Raw genomic sequence first — 17,021 nt, forward strand, 5'->3', positions numbered from 1 at the left:
GTTTTTCTTGTCAGGGCTGCTTCGATTGCCATAGGGGCGTCTTAAAAATACTTTTACCAAAAAAATTGAACAGCTTTTCAGTTTTCATATTTGTACCAAAATCCTTTATTTTAATTATTATTTCTTAGGCTACGTTCACAAGGAGCATGTGTTTTGAGTATTGCTATAAATTCAGCGTTAAAATATCGCCTCTAAAGTTAAATTAGAGTCTAAAATAGTTGCCAAGTGAAGCGTATTTGGTGTCGTTAGGCGGACGGTGGACTAACATTATTGTTCTCTCGCGGTGGTTCAGGTTTCGAATGTTTTTCTGTAAAAGATATGTAAAATGTGTTACATTTTTTCATCAATTTAACTTCACTTTATCCCATTACTTACCCAACTGTTTCGATAGCAAGTGCTTTTGTAGGGCGGAGATGGGAAATTCTAGCGTGAGAGCAACAATTGCTCCTAGAATGTACGATGCCACTATTACCGAAATTACTTTTGTGTACTGAAAAGACAAAAGCAAAACTGTTTACTAGAGCGTTCGATCGATTATTGCCTTTCCCCTAGCTCACCATAGACACGTGGCTGAAGTACGCAATGTCACGCGTGCCGTAGAAGAAGTTCTTCAGGAAGAACACGTGACTGATGTACGCACAGTACGTCAGGCGCCCCAGCGGTACGAAGAGCGGGAAATTGACCACACTCTTTATGAACCGATTGTAGTTGTAGATGATACCGTACAGAACGATCGCACCAAACAGTGCCCAGGCGTTTTTGTGCAGCGGGAAGAACAGCGCAATCCACAGTGAGGGCTTTTCAAAGTTGTACGAGTAGAAGATCATGCTGAGCATGAGGGTAAGAATGCCGCACGGCACCGTCATGTACCAGAGGAATTTTAGGAACTTTTGGGAAAGAAATAGATTTGATTAATGAAAAAGTTAACACGATCGGTATCTTCCATACTTACGCCAGATCGATTGCCCTTGTTGTCGGAGGTGCGCACGCGGTAGTACAGATATCCGTAAACTACGCCACCGATGTAGCAGCCAATGTTCGTGTGGAACGGTATGTAGATCTTGTGGTACATCTCATCGAACCAATAGATAAATCGTTCTGCCCTGTGAAATTTATCATATTAAGTTTAGCACAAATGAATACCTCATAAAACACCACACTACTTACTGCAAAGTGACAACAAACACTCCATCGAAGTGGTTGAAGTAAACGACCAGCGCCGGTATCAGGATGGCCACCACACCGGAAACGCTAAAGATGTGTACGACATACTTTTTGTATCTGTAATAAACATTGTTGTTCAAAGGATGCGCTTTTAATCAAATATAATCTTTTAATTCAACAATCCATCCGTCCACATACTTCGTCACAGCCACGAGAATAATAAGCCCCACAGTGAACAGCTGATAGTCACAGGCCAGATACCACGCTTGCTGAAGACACTGTAGAAGGAATATAAAAAAGGTTGAAATAATTATTCACGAAGTAATTCTCATCACTTTGCTAGGATTGGATGTTTCCCAAGACGAAAAATGATACGATCATTAACAAGACACTTCTGGTGTGTTTTATACTACAAAAGGCTAATAAACTCCAGGTACGAATTGCCCAGGAAATTCCCACACAATGACTCATCGTTAGCATTCATCCCCACCTACCGGTTCGTCGGCGTGAACGTAGTTGTTCACGTACAGCAGATTGGTCCACCAGTTCCGTCGGCAAAAGTTACGCTCCACTTCGGCCCCACGTGGCCACAGCGGACCATCCTGTAGCTTCGGCAACCAGGTTGCATGGAGCAGAAGAATAAATGCGTACGCAGGTGTAAGCCTGTTCAACAAAAGACAACACAGAATATGCTTGAACTGCCTTCGCGACTCGATATGATAAATGGTTATGCTATCTACTCCCACCACTACCTACCGGATGTAACGATAGCCAACCGTCACTAAGATGGCAATCCAGCTGATGCGCTTCATCTTCGCCTGCGTGGTGCAGAAGTGTATGCTGAGCAGGAAACCGCTCATCTCGAAGAACGACTGCACGATGATCGACCCATTAATTAGCACGTGGCCAAGTGGGGAGTAGTATTCGGCTTCCCGGTCCTGTGTGTTGGCGAACGAGCTAGCCGTAAACAGATCACCACAATGGCCGACCACCACCAGGCAGAAGGTGAAGAATCGGATCGCTTGGAAAAACTTCAAATCCTCGTTCAGCTGATCCTTCGAGCGGGACACAAGCCGGTACCAGTTGCGGACGAGCGAGAATGAGGTAAGAACCATCGTTTCTACGACGAAGAAGAGGGCCTCGTTAGTATGGTTGAGATAAATGCTTGTAGCAAGAGTAAACTTACTTCGACACGGTAGATCCTTTTTGTAGTGCTCGTTACCAAGCTGCTGGCTTGTGTAGTGATCGTACCACGTTGAGCTGATCACAAGCAGCGCGATCAGGGCCGTGATGATCAGGAAGCTAATGTCCAGCCCATCCATCGGCACGGTACGCTTGGGACCGGTGCAGTACTCGATTTCGGTGTAGCCGGACAGATTGTACTGCTGCCGAAGCGCATAATTCTGACAGATGTTAATCAACCGTCCGTACCGCTCACGATCGCCGCTCACATTGTTGAATGCGTCCGCGTTAATGATGTACTGTGGATAAAGTAGTGTTAAGGATGGAATAGAAAATGAACAAGCTGTAACAGACTGACTGGAGCCGGCGCAATGAATGGAGAGGCTGAGATGAACGAGTCTTGAAGATTATCGTTTTATGAATGAAGTATGAGTATTACGATGAAGTGGTGAGACTAATCCGATTTTATAAAAAATAGAATGTACGCGTATCAGATAATATTATTATTTGAAAAACAGACTATGAAGTGGCGATCATGTGCGATTTTTACACAAACAAATGAACCGTAAATTGATTAATTGTATACCATGTCATGGTGACGTGCAAACAGCCCGTCAGCATGGTACTTTCCCGAACGTCAACAGAATCCGACCAGCTTGTTTGGCTAGTAAACAAACCAGACGCCTATCAGAGCTGCTGTAATTTGTTCAAGATGAATGAATTGTTTGACGAAACGTTTGGGCGTCAAACCACCACCTGTTGCTGACTAATAACACCGCGCCGCAGCGATACTCACCGGAAAGGGAATGTCAAACTTGTCGACGTACAGCGCATCCGCCGCCTGCCCGTCCAGCGACTGTACCAGCTGGCGGCAGCGTTCGATGCAAAAGCCGCGATCCAGATGATCGTGACGAAAGTGTCGCCTGGTATCGTTTGAGAAAGTCTACATAAATTCCAGAAATAGACAAAAAAAAAAAAGAATCATAATGGTATGTAAATGATTTCGCTATCAACCAGCTGCTGCGCGCGGTCAAGTTCAAGCGTAACCGGATGGTTGGTCTGGTTTTTTTTGTGGGTGGTGAATTAGATCCATAAGGTTGCTATCCTTGCCCTCTCGCACCGGCGACATACCTCGATGAGTCGCCATAGGCTCGACTCTTGATCCGGTTTGATGACCGTTCGTGCGACACAGTAAACGGCATCGTCTGCTAGGGCGAGTGGGGCCTGCGCCACGCACCGGTCGTAGTCATCGTACTCGTAAATCTTTGGCATACGATAGTATTCATCCACTGCGAGGAGAAGAGAGAGAGAGAGGAGAAGGATAGGAGGAGTTAATAGATGAATTCAAGATATGCAAACAAGCGTGCAGTGTGATCATTAAGAGGGACGTTCGCTAATCTCACGATATTGTACTAATTGATTCGCGCAGTGATGATTGATAGTGTAAAACAGAGTGTGACGGAGTGCGCGGAAGCTACAAGCACACGAGTTCAAGGTTGAAGTTCAAAAGTGTTACAATCCCCATGCGGTACACAAATTCAAGTGGAGCGACAACTTCCTTGTACTACATCTCATTAATCTCCTCTACAAACCAAACTAGGTTTGTAGGTACTATGATGATGCAACCAAGTCCCGCTAGGCTATCGCAAACTGTCCCCAGAAAACGCAGGTCTGCCAGACAGCGCATATCAGACCCCTCACATGACTCTCCAGGGCATAAACACGTCTCTGCCACGCTCAGCTACCGGCCCGGGCGCGCGTGCCGGCTGTTAAACCAGTTTTGTAACCCATCACGACTGCAGGGTCACGATCATCTTTTCTTCTCGTTGGAAGAGAAGGGCCTGCCTCTTGTAGTGTTTGCAAAGGAAAAGTACATTTATTTACTTTTGGAAAGGGTTTGACATGATCGTGCTCAGATGTCTATTGCTTCGAAGGAATGCAATTGTTGAGGATATGGGATTTTGATGCAAACATCCTTGAAGAGACCGTGAGATCGATTGCTATTTCCTTAAATATGTGTTGTTATTCTCCGTATATCTAAACAAAAAGTCTTTCTATAAGACAATGTTATTGCGAGTAAGTAAAAGATCACGTACTCATCGCCTTAAGATGATCTCATTGAAGCATTAAGCGAATAATTACACCGACACCGGTGTCGAACAATTTACCCTTTATATCACTTAATTGATTAATGAATCCCATCCACGATCGTTTGTTTTTCCCCCCTGCATCCGTACCATTTAGAATAACTTAATCCACTGACATCCCCACTTGAACCTGGTAGGTGTTTGTTTGTCTATTCGCCTCCCCCCGTTGTTTCATCATGCATCATTTTAGATCATTTGGGGAGTTCCCCGGGATGCAGCAAAAAGGTATCGTCGCTGGAATTAGTTTCACTCTGGTTTGGTCGCAAAACCTGTTCCTTGTTGACGGTTTGTGCACAAGGAAGATATCTCGGCGCATCTATGGAAGGTGATTTAGCTTTTTTACACTGTGCATAACAAAGACGAACCGTGGCTGTGATGTGATGCGTTGAAATGGGATCCATTTAACCAGCAGTGACCGGCGGTAATCGCGGTTAGATAGGGTTGGTTATGGGTTAATCGATCGATCGGAAGGTAAATGGAAGTTATAGAACAAAGGCACATATTTTAAATGACGATGTAGTTTATTCCAGCAGGAATTACAATTATTCGTTTTACTTTCAAGGGCGTTTCAAGTCATAATATAAGATATTTTTTCCAAATTTTGACAATATTATTTACATTTTGAGCATCCTGCATTCCAACGATCTCCTAATACTTTAAACACTCAGCAAATCTTTTCCATGAACTACGTTCTAAAATCTAAAACAATAGTTTCATTGTGACTATTTCGCATAACATTTGCATACATCTGTGTGGTTTAACTGTCAGGATGGTGTTTATTACCACCATACAGTAGCCGGAGTAATTGCAGCTTCAGCTGCTGGTTATTAGCGTTTTACGACCACCCCAGTTGAGTAATGATCGTCAATCTGAAATTTAAAACACTGCACGATCGACATACAACCCGCTTCATACATTTTTTTCCTGCTTCTAGAACCTTCTAGACAAACTTGGGTGTGGTAATCGTTGCTTTGTTGCCATTTTTGTAACTAAAGCCATCCCTTAGCCTGGACAGGCAATCTACATACCTAAAAACGCCCAAAAACAGATCCCCCTCAGATATAGGTTTATCTGTTACCAGGTGGAACCGTCTGGTCCACGTGAATTTTATGACCCACGAGTCAGTGAATGTGATTCGCTCGCAAAACAGGTTTAATTCGCTTCACCATCTTTTGCCTAAAGCGTTTGACTCTCTTTTTACCCAAATTCAAAAGACACAATTCTGCCCAGAAATGTTCCTGTTCCGCAGGTGATCTCTTAAGGGCTAACCATGGTTTTGCATATCTTTACCAGCATGATCACCTGGATCAGTCTGGTCTGAACTGGTTCTGGTGATGGTTCTTCTTTCCACTCTTTCTACAGCATCTACACGTGGTCAGCTTGGACCACATGTCGCCATCAACCTGTCGGTGTTGGTATTAGAGAAAGAGGATCTTAATTTTTTCCCCTGCTTTGCAAATTGCAAACGTATGTTCCACGAGCTGGGAAAACCGTTTTATTTGCGTGTAGGAGCACACAAACTAGGGCGCAAAGTACATCTTCCAGTGTAATTGCACGAGGGAGTATCCCATCATTAATTTCACTTTGAAAGCATCTTCATGGTTGAAACCGGTTCTACTGAGGTTAGTTAGATTTATTACAGCGCTTGCTTTCCGGGTTTCCCTCTTCACGCCGGAGACTTCAACTCCGTTCTACTGAGGTACTTTTTTCTTATCTTCAAAAAGTCTACAATTTCCCGTTTAAGAATTGTAATGAAGTGACAAGTCTTACAGCACTTTTTAATAGCAACCCTTAACCATCAATCACTACAGAAGCCGTTCCGCTAGCCAACGACGCCCATAGTTTGGATGGCTTTCATTATTTGACTTAACGACTATGTGTGACTCTGGTGAAGTGTTCATTCCACGTCACACTGGATCGATTCTGGAACAAGCTGAGATGTCAATGAACCTACAACCCTCTCTGCAAAATGCTAATTGTTTCAGAGACAAAACAAAGCGTCTCAGTAGCTATCTCCAGTATGTCTCTTTTTTAGGAAAGATCCTCATTTTACCATTTGAATTTCCAATATCCGGATGGAGTCGGTTTGGGAAACGTTTTTAACACCTGCCGGGTGCGAACTTGTGTGACATAACACATCCATCCCAAGAATGGAAGGAATGGCCCGCTAGTGGAAGCTTCTACTACGTTAGCTTAGCAGGCAAAAAGCGCTGTAGAAGCTTCCATCCCACTGCTAATTAGAACATCGTGGTTAAGGTGGTCGATGTGCGTTTCCTCTTTGGATGATCATTCCACACACTACGGACTGATCGTATGGTATAGCGTTTGATGTGCAAATGAAAACACATAAAATCTTCTCACCAATCTCCGCACGTCCCATTGATGGATGATTCTTGAACGTTGATATCGTGTCTTCTAAATAATACCCTACCCCGCTTTTGTTTTATTATTTTGGAAGGTAAACACGATGCGCTTAAAACAACGCACGTTGAAAACACTTCGAAAAGCACAAATGCGGCGCAAAATGTAAACCAGAAGAGGGATGGGGAGTCAGAACAGCAGAACAGGAATTAAATAACTCCACACCTTAATGGGTAAAACGCGCGCCGAATTCAACCGTGCCGTTAGGTGCCGTGTGTGGTCCGGTGTGATCCGATGTGATTTAGTTTGAACCGAAATCCTAAAACTGTGGCGACACTTTTTGTAAACCAAAGCCGTGAGTAGGTGATACGAACGCGGGCATAATGTTGCGAAAGGGGAAGTGTGTGAATCACTCACTCATGGTGGTGACCGATCACGACGGTTGCCGGTTGGTTTGCTTCCGGCTGCTGATATGCATTGTAATTTGCTAGCATAATATAATGCGTTGCTTAAGAGGTGGTGAATAGCTTAAGAAAATGTGTTTGTTTTTAAAAGGGCTCCGAGTAACTAATGGTTAAAGGTGATAAGGGTTTGAATAGTAATTTGACACAGTTACTTTAACATTAACTCGTGTTCAAATTGGACCTCTTTCAAGTTGTTGGATTTTATAATAGGAAGGTTGTTTGCTCTCATGCTTATTTTGATTTATTTTTTTATAAAACGATATTAAGTCTATGATAAAGTAATCACAATAAATAAATGCCTAGAACAGTAAAATACAACAGAAAAAAACCACAATAAAGATCAAGTGTTAGATGATATATAGCGAAGAATAACATCATCAACACAATCACAATGAATAAAGACCTGAAGCAGCAAAACAAAACAGAAAAAGAAACATAACTTAGATCAAATAACGGATGAAACAAAGCAACAAAAAACACTAAAATACTAAAAAATATAATATGAATGTATAAACTTCCTGAATCATAGCCCGTTTTCCAAACAAATTACTCTCACAGGTGCTTGTTAGCGATTGCAACATTAGCCACAAATCGTTTTCGTGTCTAAACGCATCAGTGTAAAATCCGTTAATTAAATGATTTCTCATCTGCACGTCAGTAGAAACCACCCATGCAGCAAAGTCAAACAGCATCCCTGAGGGAGAACCCCATTCTAGCCAAACAAACCGGCGGCAATCGGATAAGGTTCCGGGGATCCTTGTCTATAATTTTAGCACCCGCCAATTAAAAAATGGGTGGAATTTTTTCCCCTCTCATCAATTCCATCAATGAAACCAATCATGTCTGGGGCCGTAGGTGAGTTGCTGCCCACAATCATTGTCTAGCGATGAACCGTGCCGTAATCGATGAGCAATGCAGACAGCACAGCTCAACACAGCATTGGCATCCTACATGCAACTACGTGCCAAAGATAGGCAAGATAGGCATTTATATTGGGCAATTGTTTCGGGCTTGGAGGACTGTCCCAGCGCCACGCGGCACTGTGTGACCGGAATTAACAAAGCTCGATAAATCCGAGCACGCATCAAACCTGGCTTCGAAAGGGTGGAGGATCAGTAAGCAGGTCAACGGTTGCATTATATTGCTCTTGTTTTGTATTAGTTGGTGCGTAAGAGAAAGAGTGTGAGGTCCACTATTTTAATGCGACAAAGTCACGCTCTTAACCTAATTGTAACTTTATTCGACTCGATCGTGACGCCCTTGACCTTGGCTGCGTAGCGCCGCGTTGGTCACATTACACATAAGGGTGATAATTTACATTGTCAAAACCCTTCCCGGCTTATCAATTTTCTCACCAATTCAAGTAAATGTATTCTCGTTTTTGGACGCTTCACTTCGAAAACGGAAGAAAAATATAAAAACGATACGTTTATTCGTTTGTTGATTTATGATTTATGCAAGCTGATTGATGCTGATTGCAGTGCCGTAGTGTTGCTTTGCTAATGAGCAGCAAATAGCTGTGCCCACTGTATCTATCACAACAGCACTGTTCCGTTCGGGCTACTGTGAGCCCTTAAGGGGCCTATAATCGCAGGTCGAAGTCATTAACACGTTCCCCACATACACACTCTCGCCCGCGCGGTATGGTTGAGATGATGTGCAATCAGTCGTAAAATGAAGACATCTCGCTCGTGAGTTCAGAATCGACAACGAGTTGTGCATAGAAAGAACTCTAGCTGACAGTCAATGGTGGGAAATTATGAAAATATAAAAATGTAACCGTATATCACACAAAAGACTCAAACGAATGCGAAGTACTGCAATTTGTATGTTAATGCAGCATTCCGAGATTCCGGAAACGCGTAGCCTAAAAACCCGTTCTGTATCACCTGTAAGGAAGTGGCACATTCCTCTATTGATCCGTTTTATTAGGACCGTAAAGCGAAGGTCTCTCCTGTGCCGGCAAGAGCGAAGACCGGCGCGATAGTGCGATTCATGCAGAACTATAAAAAAAGCCTCCGCCACAAATATGCTATCTAAACAGAAGCATACTCAACATGGGAAAATTGGACGGGCGAGTAAACAACGGTATGAGTAATGCTTGTGGTAGAGCAAATTGCGTATCACAGCTAGATGAAGAAAACCCAACGACTGATCCATTAGTGTGCAAAAGTGTGCTATCTTAATCCGGAATTGAAACTTAATATCGAGACCCAACGTAAGCGGTGTAAACAACCTCACCCGGGAGCACGATTTGGGGTGGAAAATGTAAAGCGAAAGAACGCCACGTTTAGAATATTCTACGCGTGTAAAAGCGTAACAGAATGAACCCCCGTTTTCGCCGCTTTACAGTAAACAGCATCTCAAAATCTTCGTAAACACATCGGTTTTTCTTGATGGTTTGACATCGTTTTGAGCTTGAAATAAATTAAAACCTTCTCTTGTGGGAGACACCGGTTCCATTAGCACCGAGGGAAACGAATTAGCGCTGGCCGCGAATCTGCACGAGAATCGGCTCAACTGGCGAAATTTGGTTAATTTGCCGTTCGGTTGAAATGTAAAGCTCTTGGCTTTATGTGTTTTGTTTGATCCTAAAATGAATGCAAAATGTTATTGCTATAAAAATATACAAAAGGTTGAATGATTTATACAAAAGATGAAAATAATTTTGAATATATTTTCTTCATAAATGCAGAACCTTTGTGATTAAAATAAATCATACTTTTCATGAATTTTGAGTTTAAGAAATGATCCACTTAAGGTAATTTTAGTCTACTTCATAATTCACTAAACACACTTCAAATGTTCTTAAAAATTTACTATGTGTTTTTCTTGGGTGGACATTAGTTTGAGTGAATAATTATACATTTTCAATATATTCAATACAGATTTAACGTTTTCAAACATGTTTCCCACGTCAGCTCTGTTTCAGCGAATGCGTGCAAAATTTAAATATGTTTATTTGCTTTTAACGACTATCAGAAACTGATAGCACGTATAAGAGCCAGCTTTCACTCCCAATGCCATGCTTTACTTTCCAATCCTTTGAAGACACTTCTAGATGCTATTGGCATTTATTTTGCGTTCCTTTTAGCATTGGGTTTCTCCTTCACTTATAGACACATACCACAAGTATATTTGCACAAACAATGTAATATTAGAACAGATTTTTTTTTGAACACTTACATTGCACGAACTCAGCCCCACTGTGTTGTACAAATGCTGCAATTAGCAACACAGCGAATAGCCAAACGATAGATCGGGAAGCCATTTTCGATTGGATCACAATTTTGTACATTTTTCCCCTCATCACCACATCACTTTCCATGCCAACTGAGCCCCAACCTCACTATTCGCTCAAACGCTTCACTGTTTATTATTCCACTGTCACACACAGCCACAGTAATGTAACAATTTATAATCACACAATTACAAGCAAAATCAAACTATTCGCCCCTCGAGCTCTAATACCATTCAGTTTCTCCCGACGTGCGATCGTGCGAATGCTCCGGACTCGACTGACGCTTGCCGATCCGTTCCAGTGGCGTTTTGGTTAGAATCACCCTTCGCGTATCCCTATCGGTGTGCTATATACATCGGTTGCGAAACCGATCCCGCCACCGCAGTGAAGATGGGCTGCGATCAAGTGACAACGCGCTGCGGTACGCGTGAGCTGAGCGATCGTGAGGCGTGGAAATTCAAACGTACGGACTGTACGGTGATATGGTTCTCACGCTCGCCCCTGTGTGAGTGGTGAGCAGTGAGATGGTTTTGTCAGTGCTCCACGTGTTTGCACGTTTCGTTTCAACCGAAAAGGTATCAACGAATGGGATGTTATCAATTCGAAACATTTTTGTGGGATTTTTTTTAAACTAATGAAAATAATTTCAAGAGTTGAATGTTGATTTTGAGAATATTTTTACAAACCGATAAATATACTATAAACACCCCAAATACGGCATTAACACAATCGATTAATCAATTAATCGATCAATTCAATCAGGATATGACGCTACAAAGAACTAGTAAAAAATAATTAATAATTAAAAATGCACTCCCTACTTTTCCCCGTCATACCAAACCGCTAACACCGAGTCGCCGGGCTCGCCAGCTGTATCGTCACTACGATGACTTGCACATTTGGTGCTAATTTATGGGTGGAATATCCGGCGAAAAGAAAAATATTTGAATAAATAAAAAAAAAAGACAGAATGAATGAATTTCTTTGTGTTGAGGATGAGTATTTGTTGTTTCGATTTTTAGTCTCCACATGAAACTGAACATACGGTCGGAGGCATCCGATCAAATTGAAATGGTTCGTGCGATCATTCGTAGGTTAGAAATTGCACTATAATATCAACGTGCAGTACGGTACGGCGATATAAATTCAGGCGATAATTGATACCGTAAGCATCCAATTTTCTGCAAACTGAAGAAGAAGTAATGAAAAAGAAGGTCAAGAGGGTTCAAATCGGATGCACAGTTTGACAGTAGCAGCGTCAACAACACCGCTCGAAAAGTGTAACGAACGCTAATTGATGAAATGGTGATGCACGATTGACCCTGATACTGATCGCGTCCTTGGGACGGCGTTTGGTCGTTAGATTGTGTTTGATAACGAACAGAGATCGTCGCTCCTAGCTCATAATCGGACACGAAAAGAACGTTAATAGAGTATAGTGTAAGAACAAATTAAAATAAATTGAAATTTTTTATTATTTTTTATTTATAATGAATTATTATTCATCCTGCACGCGTTTACACCCAATAAAGCCCATTCACGTCACTGAAGTTCGCTGCAACAAATGCGAACATAGAAGAATAGGATTGATTGTTTACAGCTAAGAATTGACCTTTGTGGTGTGTTCTATCACTGAGTCAGCATGGTGCGTAGGAGCTCACTCAAGCCCGGCATAACGGCAACCCATAGGATCCGGATGATATTGTTAACGAAAGAAAGAAAAAAACAGAACCAGTTTTCCCACCGTACGAATATTTTTGCAACATAAGAAAGAACTACACAAAAACAAAAATCCCCGTCCGATTCGGTTTCTGCGGAAAGGTTCGTCGTGTGTCGCTGCGCTCAAGTCTTTCGGTTTGGCTTCGGCGCGCCGCACTGTTATGGATTTTATTGCTGCACTCGCACACATTCCGCGTGGAACGAACCAATCGGGGATACTTGATGCCCGTGACGTCAAACGAAAAGACGGAGCGGGGTGAAAGTTACGATGTTTATCGGGACAGTTTTCTTTCGTGGTTATGTTGGTGTTTTGGTTTTTAATATCTCCTACCATGGTTTTGATTTTGTTTTGGTCTTAAAAATGCAAACGAGTAATTGATGATTCACACTAAGAATGATTTATTTGTATCTAAATAAACAGAATGATGCACTTTAAATTAGTGTTGCTAATTGGACGAACTTTTGAATTGTTTCTGATGAATATGAGATATACAAATTGTACTCATGCCGCTTATAGTTCACTTTGCTTCCCAACAAGGCCAGGGTTGATGAGCGTTTGATTGGTACCATTGGTTCCACTTTCTCGATCTGTATGGTTCATTTTTTGCTCTATGGGAGACGTAATAAAAATGCAGATATAGTGGCAATTACTAAACAATATCTTTCGCCTACCTTTAAAGCTTCCAAATAGATGATTCTGTAGCGCAGTAGTGGGGAGCTCAATGAGCAGACAAAGCACCAATGCCATTAGGCAGGACATAACCGTTGCTCCAAACACCAGAGAAAGCTGTAAGTGCAAAGAGATCGATAGTAAGTATCAATATGACCTCATTCGCCCGCCTGCCCGTCTGCTCTACCGTCAGTAAGTCACTGTAGTGAACCGGTCCGCGTGCACTGAAAAACATGAGGCGCATCACGAACGGATGCACCAGAAACGCACCGTACGACAACCGTCCAAGCGGTTCAAAGAACGGATAGTTTAGCACACGTTTGAACACCCCATTCACACCGTAAATCAGGCCCAGAATCACGATCCCTGTACCGATGCCGTACAGATTCTTTGACACGACAAAGTACGCAGCCATCCAGACCGATGGCGTGGGGAAGTCATTCACGTAGAACATGTAGGACGGCAGCATCGAGAGGAATACGATCGCGAAGGTAAGATACCATACGGCGCGAAATACTTTACTTTGCGCCAGATTGATCGACCGCTTCTGCAGCTCGTTGTAGATAACGCCCGTCAGCACGCCCTGGATGTAGTTCCCGAAGTTGATGTGCGTCGGGATGTATGATTTCAGGTAAAACTTGTCGTACCAAAAGATATACCGTTGGGCTCTGCGTTGTGGAATGAGTTGACAGATAGTTTGAGTGGTTAGTTTCATCTCCTAGTGCATTACACGATCATCTTACTCTAAAGTGATAATGTACGTTCCCTCTAGCTTTTGGTAGTAGATGAAGAGCGCGGGAATGACGTAGCCTGCAAGTAGCACCAATCCCAGTATGGAGACCTTTGCACGGGGGATCTTTACGATCGTAACCAGCACGATCAGTGCGATGATGAATATTTGAAACTCGGCACCAAGGTACCATGCCTGCTGGACACACTGAAAATATAGATGAACTTTTAGAGAGGGAACAAAACGATTTTCTTTACTTGTCTACGATAATCTTACTGGCTCGTCAGCATGTACGTAGTTGTTGATGTACAGTAGGTTCGTCCACCAGTTCCGGCGGCAGAATGTTTGCTCCGTTTCGGCGCCCCAGCGCCACAGTGGGCCAGTTTGCAGCTTCAGCAGCCACGTGGCATGCAGCAATATCACGAACGCATACACCGGTGTTAATCTGAAATGTTTTGGATAATATGAACTAGACTATAAAATATACTGAAAATAATAAAACGTCTCCTCACCTAACGTAACGATAGAGGATCGCGAATGGAATGTACAGGAAGCTGACTTTTCCCTTCCGCTTCTCGGTAAAGCTGCAAAACTGTATCGCCAACAGTGCGCCACTTATGCCGAGAAACGTTTGCGTGAACTGCGCTCCGTTCGTGAGAATCATGCTGCCTACGCTGTGCATTATCTTGCATAAACAAAGGCGCAAAAGCGTTGCAAGGGAGTATTTTACTATATACTTTTATTTTATTGTTTTGATATTTAAACACAGCGAAACCTCGAATAACGAGTTTAAACCGCATCTAACATAATATGCATCTAACAAATGAAAAATTTCTTCAACATACTTATAACTGGGGTATTTATAGTTTACTATTTTTTACCATTACTATTGATCTATTCTCTTTAAAAAGGGGTTATTTAAGGCTTCTGAAAATATTTCCCACAATTGCCAATTTCTACTGTTTTGTAAACGTGATTTGCTTGTAAAGGCACAGTTTCATCTGAATGATGCTTACGGAAATGAAAGAAAATAAATTTAATTCACCACTTGCATTGCTAAATAATAACAATGTTAAACAATCTTTTTACGGTTTGTGTCTAAGAACAGATGGTTGCACAGCTAACTTGTTAGGTATTACCAATTTGACGTTATCGATATGTTTTATCATCACAATTCACAATCAACACACCAGAAATGTTCGATAGATGTTCTTCAGCACGAATGAAATTTTCAAAGATTACGATAGTATTATTTGCATCAAATCTACAGCACTCGTCAATATACCCACACCCATGTACATCATAAAATTATACGACACTTCACATTATCACAAAAGCTCCAATATAACGATTTTTAGTATCAGAATTCTCATCTGTCTACGTGATAAGCAAAAATAAAGAAACGTCTAACGTTAACCAATCGCGATTTCACATCGGCATCAAAAAAGTGTATCAGGAACACAAACGATATTGCTGGTTATGCGAGATTTTACTCGTAAAGTCAGGTATTTGTTGAACTTACAGATTTGCTCGTTATGCGAAAAACGGGGTACTCGTTATTAGGGGTTTCACTGCACTTTCTTAACTTACCCTTTCCAGCTTCTCCGTATCGGTGGTCGGTGTGACGGAAAGAAGCAGGGAGGCATGACCAAAAATGACCAGCGACATGGTGAGAAATCGAAACGGCTGGAAGAAGCGCAGCTTTTGGTTTAGTTCGTCCTTCGATCGCGACGTTAGCCGGTACCAGTTGCGTTGAATAGAGAAGGATACCCAAACCATTTTACCTTTGGAAGAAAAGAGTGAATTATCAGCTTAAAAATGCAAAAGAGCTTTACGATAATAGCATACGTTTGCTGTCCAACGGATGTCGGTAGTGGTCGGAGGTTCGTTTGTAGTTCATCGAGCTATCGTACCAGGAGGAAAGCGTCACAAAGCATACAAGCGCGCATAGAACGATGAGGAAGGACATATCGAGTGCATCTGTAATTTGATCGATTAAGTAAGTAAATTAAAATTAACTTACTTTTTAGAGTTATTTATAGGCTATATTTTACCTATAACAACCTCATCGGTGGATTTGTCACACGATAGTATCTCGGTATGAGCGACCAAACCGTACGTATCGTTAAGCTCCTTGTTGACGCAAATTTCCAGAACATCGTGATAGGCCTCTCGGTACGTAGGAATGTTTTCCAGTATGCCATCATTGAATTTATACTGCAGAAAACATAGCGCAAAGAAGAAATTACATTCTATCCTATCATTTCTATTCCAATCCACCGCAACACCTTCATCATACCCGAACATCAATCGGGAATGGCTCCACCGTTAATACATTTCTTTCCGCTGGTGAGAGCTTTTCTATTGCTTTTTGACACCTTTTGATGCAAACACCCCATTTGAGCACTTGATGGTTGTAGTGGCGCTTATAGTCACTGGAAAACTTCTGAAAGGAAAGCAATAAGATAGCATTGGCTTGGATTGATAACAGGTCTTCAAGCGCTCGACAATACCTCAATCAGCTTCCAAAGCTCAGACCGATTGTTGGGCTTCAGTACGACGGACAAACCACAGTACACGCCCGGCGGTTCTCCCGGACCGGGTGACTCGAGACATTCGTCGTAATCATCCATCTGCCAGAGTTTCGGCATACGGTGATACTGTGATTCTGTGTAGAATGTGAGATTTAAGTTTATTTTTTGTTTATCGTTGGAAGGTCACACAAACCAGACGGTCACAATGGAGAGCAATCGATGTTGTAAGTGAAAGTAATGGAAATGAAGTAATATCGAAAGTGAAAGGAGACAAAAACATGTTGCCTCACTGTTGTGATACTTTTACTGAGTTCAAGGTTAATCTTTGTGAGAAGGTTTATTTAATATTACAATCAATTGTAAAACTAAGAGGACGTTTTAAAAATTATTAGAAATGCTAAAATATTTTCTCAAGTGTTTGAATACAGGGTTTTCGAGGATTATATAGATATGTTCAGCGAGTTGTAGATTCGTTCAGGCATATAATACACTTTTTCAGCGAGATATAGAATTGTTCGGATGTAGGCGTAGACACGTGTTCGGTTATACTGTAGAGCTGTCACTTTCGTATCCCTTGGACTGCAGCTTGCATCATTCTCATCAGAAGGTAAACAAGTGGTTTTCGAAAAAATATGCTTTTTTCAACTAATTTATGTATTAAACAGCTTGAGGAATGATTATTAGCTACTTTTAGGACTTTTAAGAATGAAAAATTGAACCCTGCGGCACAGTGTGCAAACAAAACAAATGACAGCACTACAGAATCGCTGAACATGTCTACGCCTACTTCCGAACAATTCTATATCTCG

At 42.0% G+C, this 17,021-nt stretch overlaps 3 protein-coding genes across 3 annotated transcripts; all 3 read right to left on the reverse strand.

The window, feature by feature from the left end:
- Positions 1–74: 74 nt before the first annotated feature.
- LOC1270035 (nose resistant to fluoxetine protein 6) lies at positions 75–10,873 on the reverse strand. Its single transcript, XM_308694.5, has 12 exons — positions 10,505–10,873; positions 3,478–3,635; positions 3,143–3,289; positions 2,351–2,645; positions 1,921–2,284; positions 1,659–1,827; positions 1,363–1,442; positions 1,168–1,281; positions 953–1,103; positions 558–887; positions 376–490; positions 75–307 (listed from the first exon to the last, which is right to left on the reverse strand). Exons 1-12 carry the CDS (start codon positions 10,644–10,646, stop codon positions 246–248), a joined length of 2,127 nt encoding a protein of 708 aa, XP_308694.5. The 5' UTR covers positions 10,647–10,873; the 3' UTR covers positions 75–245.
- Positions 10,874–12,502: 1,629 nt separating this feature from the next.
- On the reverse strand, positions 12,503–14,122 carry LOC133391007 (O-acyltransferase like protein-like; the record flags this gene model as incomplete). The annotated part of the gene is made up of 5 exons (XM_061640543.1): positions 12,503–12,887; positions 12,951–13,065; positions 13,136–13,616; positions 13,692–13,885; positions 13,955–14,122. Coding segments are annotated over 5 exons (1,056 nt in total), but the record flags the coding sequence as incomplete, so codon positions are not given.
- A 5-nt stretch (positions 14,123–14,127) lies between these two features.
- Positions 14,128–16,338, reverse strand: LOC5666855 (uncharacterized). Its single transcript, XM_001688008.2, has 6 exons — positions 16,192–16,338; positions 15,978–16,124; positions 15,733–15,895; positions 15,527–15,658; positions 15,269–15,462; positions 14,128–14,363 (listed from the first exon to the last, which is right to left on the reverse strand). Exons 1-6 carry the CDS (start codon positions 16,327–16,329, stop codon positions 14,187–14,189), a joined length of 951 nt encoding a protein of 316 aa, XP_001688060.2. The 5' UTR covers positions 16,330–16,338; the 3' UTR covers positions 14,128–14,186.
- Positions 16,339–17,021: the final 683 nt, after the last annotated feature.

Source organism: Anopheles gambiae, chromosome 2 (assembly GCF_943734735.2).
Source record: "Anopheles gambiae chromosome 2, idAnoGambNW_F1_1, whole genome shotgun sequence".
Taxonomy (NCBI): Eukaryota; Metazoa; Arthropoda; class Insecta; order Diptera; family Culicidae; genus Anopheles; species Anopheles gambiae.

What these genes read in the sequence shown, in the direction of transcription:
- LOC1270035 (XM_308694.5), bottom strand. Translation starts at nt 10,646, where the DNA reads ATGGAAAGTGATGTGGTGATGAGGGGAAAAATGTACAAAATTGTGATC. An exon ending in AAAGGATCTACCGTGTCGAA is followed by an intron (nt 2,285 to 2,350) that starts GTAAGTTTACTC and finishes TCTTCGTCGTAG; the next exon opens with AAACGATGGTTCTTACCTCA. An exon ending in GTGTTTGTTGTCACTTTGCA is followed by an intron (nt 1,104 to 1,167) that starts GTAAGTAGTGTG and finishes TAAATTTCACAG; the next exon opens with GGCAGAACGATTTATCTATT.
- LOC5666855 (XM_001688008.2), bottom strand. Translation starts at nt 16,329, where the DNA reads ATGCCGAAACTCTGGCAGATGGATGATTACGACGAATGTCTCGAGTCA. An exon ending in CATTCCCGATTGATGTTCGG is followed by an intron (nt 15,896 to 15,977) that starts GTATGATGAAGG and finishes TGTTTTCTGCAG; the next exon opens with TATAAATTCAATGATGGCAT. An exon ending in CACCGATGAGGTTGTTATAG is followed by an intron (nt 15,659 to 15,732) that starts GTAAAATATAGC and finishes ATCAAATTACAG; the next exon opens with ATGCACTCGATATGTCCTTC.